Raw genomic sequence first — 5,820 nt, 5'->3', positions numbered from 1 at the left:
CCTGGTGACCGGTGCCTCCTTCGCAGCCTTCCGGGGGATGCACTGGGGGCTGCAGCTGCTGCCCACGCCGGCATCTGCGGCTCGGGACCGTTGGAAGTGGCAGAACATCTGTGTCTCCCTGGTGCACAGCCTGCTCACGGGGCCCGGGGCGCTGCTCGGGTGCGGGGCTTAGAGGTTCGGGAGGGACCTGGGTGAGGGCGAGGGATGGGAAGCTCACGTAAGAAGACCTGGCGGCACCTTTAGAAGGGATGCTAAACCTCGAGAGTCTGAGGCTGGGATGGGTGGACGGGGCGTGCCCTGCAGGAGAATCCGGTCTGCACGTAGCTGACGGTGGCTCCCCCGTCTCCTCTAGGCTGTTGCTATACCCTCAGATGGCCGCCGACCCCATTCATGGCCACCCGCCCTGGGCCTTGGTGCTGGTGGCTGTATCTGTGGGTGAGTCTGCAGGGAAGGCTGGGCCAGCTTGGGGGCGGGGAACAGCTTCCAACGGGAATCCCAGGTGCGCTTCTGTCAGCGTTACTGAGGGAGAGGAAAGCACTGGGAAAGGTAGGGGCTGGAGATTTCTCTCGGGCTGTACCCCAGCTGCCGCCCTTCCTCATAGGTTATTTCCTGGCTGATGGAGCCGACATGTTGCAGAACCAGACCTTGGGCCAGGCCTGGGATCTTCTCTGTCACCATTTGGCGGTGAGATTCAGGGAGAGGCGAGGCAGGACAGGAGGTGTACCGACTGCACACCCCGATCTCTCGTCAGCTTTGTGTCCCATGACTTCCCAGAGAGCCCCTGGCACCTCTTTCTCCCGTGGGCTTGATCCTCCCAACCTGGGGCTGAATTGAGGGGCGGGGAGTGACTGCTGGCACAGCTGGGTGTCTGAGAACTGCCTCGGGGGCTTGCATTCGCCCACACAGGTGTCCTGTCCATTGCAGAAATGTTAAACATGGAGCTTTTCTGAGAAGGAGGGAGCCCCGGTATTGGCAGTGGGAATGGGGCGTGAAAGGCCAGGATGGAAGTTGGGGGGGTTACTCTGCAGATGTTACAGCCCCAGAGAAGACAGCGTCTGGCCAAGGCTGCTTCCATCCTGGAGAAAGATGGTTTCAAAGCCATGCAGGCTCCTGGTGTAGGGTAGGCATAAAGTTGGGTGTTTTCAGGGAAAGAATGCCAGAACGTGCTTGGGAGGACTGGGAAATTAGGACGCGATGGATGGTAGGTCACGGAAGGTCTTCTAACCTTTGGCCCTTGCTCCCCAGGTAGTGAGCTGCCTCGGCACCGCCATTCTGTCCGACCACTATGTGGGCTTCTCCGTGGTGTCTCTGCTCCTCGAGCTGAACTCCGCTTGCCTGCACCTAAGGAAGTTGCTGCTGCTTTCTCAACAGGCCCCATCCTTGGCCTTCAGTGTGGCCAGCTGGGCCACCCTGGCCACCCTGGCCCTCTTCCGCCTGGCACCACTGGGGTGGATGAGTCTGTGGTTGCTCCAGCAGCACCACCAGGTGCCTCCTGCTCTGGTTGTCCTTGGTGGCACCGGGCTGGCCACTGTGGGAGCCATGAGCATCTCACAGGGCGTTCGCATTTTGATCAGTGATGTCCTGCGGCCTCGGCCTCGTTCATCCAACCCTGGGCACAGGGAAACTACGGTCACCGGGACATGCGATGGGGAGCCTGCCACCAAGGATGGTTCCCCTCTCGGCCTGAAAGACTAGGGAGAAGCCTCGGGTTCGTCTTCTGCCAGTCTTGCGGGAGCTCGGACCAGGACAAGGAGATGATGGTCTTCAATGCACAGCCCCCCACTGGGGTAAGGACTGGACTGGATTTTCAGTATCTCAGTTCCTCTTCCAGCAAGTTCATACCCCTCCCCCACGCCTAGGATCTGAGAAGCAATGCTAATGTTGGTGGGTGGCTGGGAGTCTGGGCTAACGTTCATTGCATTTCATCATCAGATAACGTTCATTGCATTTCATCATCAGATAATTAGTCCTCTCCAGAAAACTAATTCAAGAGGTACAGCCAGTGCTACCAATAAAGGGTGGCAGGACCCATGAGACTGAACGTAACTGGCAAGGGGAACAGAAACCCTTTGCTTTTGCACAGGGACAGATGAGGGAAGGTGAAGTCTCACTAGGAGTAGAGATCTGGTATGGAGGGGGTAAGGCCGGAGGGAAGAGAGATCTCACCTATGCCCAAATTCTGGCAGTGGGAGGAGAATGCCACGGGTGCTATCTGTAGCCAGTAGTTATGTAGACATACCAGCTGCTAAGAGACCAAAGACCTGGGTCATGGAGATTGCTGCTGATATTTCTGGTTCTCAAAACCCCACTGTTGTGTTTGTACTTAACCTGAGTCCTACTGTGTCCAGCATCTGCCTTTAAAATTTATTTTTAGAATATCTTGACCTTTTCGAAGAAAAGGCATATTCTTAGAGGAATGAACATGGGGCTAGGTCTCTCTTCTTAGGACAGAGCCGGAGTAGGGACTCAAACACCCATTCTGGGTGCACAGTGTAGGGCAGTGGTTCTCAACCTTCCTAATGCCATGACCCTTTAATACAGTTCCTCATGTTGTGGTGACCCCCAACCATAAAATTATTTTCGTTGCTACTTCATAACTGTAATTTTGCTACTGTTATGAATCATCATGTAAATATCTGATATGCAGGATGTATTTTCATTGTTACAAATTGAACATAATAAAAGCGTAGTGATTCATCACAAAAACAATATGTAGTTATATATGTGTTTTCCGATGGTCTTAGGCGACCCCTGTGAAAGGATCATTCGACCCCCAAAAGGATTGCGACCCACAGGTTGAGAACCGCTGGTGTGGGGTCTTCCTAGGCGCAGGCCTTCATGGGAGAACGAGGAACAGGCAGAGGGAGCCAAGCAAAGGCTTCCCGTTGGCTGCAGAGCCATGAAGTCATTTGCAAGCTTTCCTTTCTCCCCTGCCACTTCCGCTGCATTTTTTCTTTTGTCTTGATTTACTGATTTTTTTTTTTGGATGGAGAAAGAGGGAGAGAGACATCAATTTGTTGGTCTACTTATCTATGCATTCAGTGGTTGCTTCTTGTCTGTGCCCTGACTAGGGATTGAACCTGCAACCTTGGCATATCGGACGACACTCTAACCACCTGGCCAGGGTTACATGGCGGCATTTTTTTTTCTTTCTATTGCATAAACCCCCTCCCTTCTTCAGGCAGAATAGCCAGGTTATGGGGAGTGTAGAGCAGATTAAGGTTGCTCGTCTACTAAACAATGGACAAGAGATAACCTGTAGTCACCCACAGAAAAGATACATGAGCAAAAGCAAGAGACGGGAAGACTTTCTAAAATTCCTGCCAAGAAGCTGAGCTAAAGAAAGACAAAGGGGATGCAGAGAAAGACATACATGGATTGAGGGAAAGCCAGGAAGAAAGATTCGCTGCATAGAAGGGACAGAGGCAAAGGGAAACAGAGTGAGGGGCAGAGGGTCCTTGACAGAAATATTGAGAAAGACTGTTATAGAAGCTTGAGATAAACCAAAATCGGAGAACTGGTAAAATGCTCATAAGCAAAGAGAAAGATAAACATAAAGAAAGGCTGACAGGAAGGAACCCCAAGGGTGGAAGGCACAGATAGTGCCTAGGCAGTGATTTAGTGAGAGTGAGTGACAAGGAGGAGCAACCAGGCTCCGGAGAGATGGGGTAACCGTGGCAGCTGAGCGATGAGCAGAGTGAGAGGAGAGAGAGGGGGAAAGAGATGAGGGGGGTTTGTCAGGGGAGCTGAGAGGCAGGAGAGCGGAAGGTGGAGGAGGCAGGCAGTGAAAAGATTTATTGACAGAAAAAGAAGGCAGGAAATATGTGGTGCTGGAGACGGGCAGAAAGACAAAGGACAAGCAGCTACAGTGCAAAACACAGACAGACTGACAGGGACTGATAGGCAGAGACCCAGAGGAAAATGAGCAAAAGTCAGAAGCAGGGAAGTGCACTGAGACAGAAGAATAGGCGAAGAGACGTGGAGAATCACAGAGAGCACATGGGGTAGGGGGCAGGATTAAATACACACCCACAGGAGGGAACAAGGGAACGCACATGGAGACAGAGAAAAAAATACATGATAGAGATTAAGGGGGAAATGCGAGAGGGGGGTTGTGAGACATCCCTATCAGAGAGTCGTTCCACTGAGGCTCAAAGGAGAAAAAAATATAACAGGCTGAGAAGCAACTGTCACAGTCGGAAGCAGACACAGGCAGAAAATGAGAGCAGAGGGTGTCAATGTAATCAGACTAAAACTGGGGAGGCAAAGGTAGAGAAGCTGCGGTAGAAAAACGAAGTAATGCCTTAACCGGTTTGGCTCAGTGGATAGAGCGTCGGCCTGCGGACTGAAGGGTCCAGGTTCAATTCCCGTCAAGGGCGTGTGCCTGGGGTGCGGGCACATCCCCAGTAGAGGGTGTGCAGGAGGCAGCTGATGGATGTTTCTCTCTCATCGATGTTTCTGACTCTCTATCCCTCTCCCTTCCTCTCTGTAAAAATCAATAAAATATATTTTAAAAGAAAAACAAAGTAAAATTCTGTAGTTGTGTCTTCAGAACTCTAAACGGAGCGCCTTGATTAACAAAAACATTGCCCTTATGTTTAAAAGCAGAAAACCATGAAATATGACATACTTCAGGAGTACGTCAAAAATTCATGCTCCACGTGAGCACCCTCCTTGGTAAGATTTGATCGTATCTTTCAAGGGTGCCCAAGAACTAGACTGTCAGGGAAATCTGGCTGTTTCTGTGGTTAACTAGTAAAACCCATACAGGAAGGGTGAGATTAGCTACTGGTGGGGCTAGACATGAGTGGATGCCTGAAGAATTTGGGATCACACACACATTTCCATTGTGGCGACCCAGTGAAGCATTAAGAAGGCAGAACTGGATTGTGACTATAATTGACTAAGTGACATCTCATCAACTAGAGCAGTTATGGGTGGTGTGGACCAGATACAGATGGTGGGAATCAGAGAGGCCTGGCCAATTAGGACCCTGGAAAAGAGAAGCTAGAAAATGCAGAGGCTGACAGATGCTACATTTGGTGCAATGAGTTGCGTCATGGAAATGCTCTGTCAGACCTCGCCATGGCTCAGTAAGGTGGTTCTCAGGACAGACTCCGTGCCTACCAAGCTACTTGCTGGTGAGGTATTTATTTTCTAGCAAAGGGGAGGGGGCTTTCCTGGATGGGGGAACATTGATATTTTATGGGACATTATCCTGATCATAAATTCATAAATTGTTAGGCAAATAATTGCATCAGTCTTTTGTGAGTGTGGTTACACTGAGTCACTTTTTTTTTTTTTGGCTCCATTGATTTCCTGATATATAATGCAATGCTGGATTGTTGAAACTTTGCTGTGGGATGATTTCTTGGCACTAACTTTATGACCTACAAAGCTCTAACGTGTTCTAAGATCCTCTACTATCAAAAAGCAAACCTGCCTGCCCTGGCTGGTTTGGCTCAGTGGATAGAGCGTCAGCCTGCAGACTGAAGAGTCCCAGGTTCCATTCTGGTCAAGGGCACATGCCCAGGTTGCAGGTTCGATCCCCAGTAGGGGGTGTGCAGGAGGCTGCCGATCAATGCTTCTCTCTCATCATTGATGTTTCCATCTCCTTCTCCTTTCCTCTCTGATATATATATATATTCCTTTAAATAAAAGGCAAACCCGCTCAATCAACTGAGCTGCACTGGTGGCCAGGGCTCATCCAGTTTTTAAATGAGTAAACTAAGGTAACTTATTCATGGTTACCTAGCCAGTCAGTGACATGGCCAGAATCCAACACACACACACACACACACACACACACACAGCGACACA

At 50.5% G+C, this 5,820-nt stretch overlaps 1 protein-coding gene across 1 annotated transcript; it reads left to right on the top strand.

Moving 5' to 3' along the window:
* The first annotated feature begins 6 nt into the window (after nt 1-6).
* On the top strand, nt 7-2,557 carry TLCD2 (TLC domain containing 2). The gene is made up of 4 exons (XM_006768131.2): nt 7-159; nt 353-435; nt 602-684; nt 1,246-2,557. The coding sequence occupies exons 1-4, from the start codon at nt 38-40 to the stop codon at nt 1,693-1,695; spliced, it is 738 nt and encodes a 245-aa protein (XP_006768194.2). The 5' UTR covers nt 7-37; the 3' UTR covers nt 1,696-2,557.
* Nucleotides 2,558-5,820: the final 3,263 nt, after the last annotated feature.

This window comes from Myotis davidii, unplaced genomic scaffold, assembly GCF_000327345.1.
Source record: "Myotis davidii unplaced genomic scaffold, ASM32734v1 scaffold363, whole genome shotgun sequence".
Classification (NCBI taxonomy): Eukaryota; Metazoa; Chordata; class Mammalia; order Chiroptera; family Vespertilionidae; genus Myotis; species Myotis davidii.
Note: the sequence above shows the minus strand (reverse complement) of the source record. Positions and strands in the feature narration are given on the sequence as shown.

Excerpts from the sequence above, each read along its gene's own strand:
- TLCD2 (XM_006768131.2), top strand. The coding sequence starts at position 38 with ATGCACTGGGGGCTGCAGCTGCTGCCCACGCCGGCATCTGCGGCTCGG. Across the intron at positions 436-601 it reads GCTGGTGGCTGTATCTGTGG|GTTATTTCCTGGCTGATGGA; the intron begins GTGAGTCTGCAG and ends CCTTCCTCATAG. Across the intron at positions 685-1,245 it reads TTCTCTGTCACCATTTGGCG|GTAGTGAGCTGCCTCGGCAC; the intron begins GTGAGATTCAGG and ends CTTGCTCCCCAG.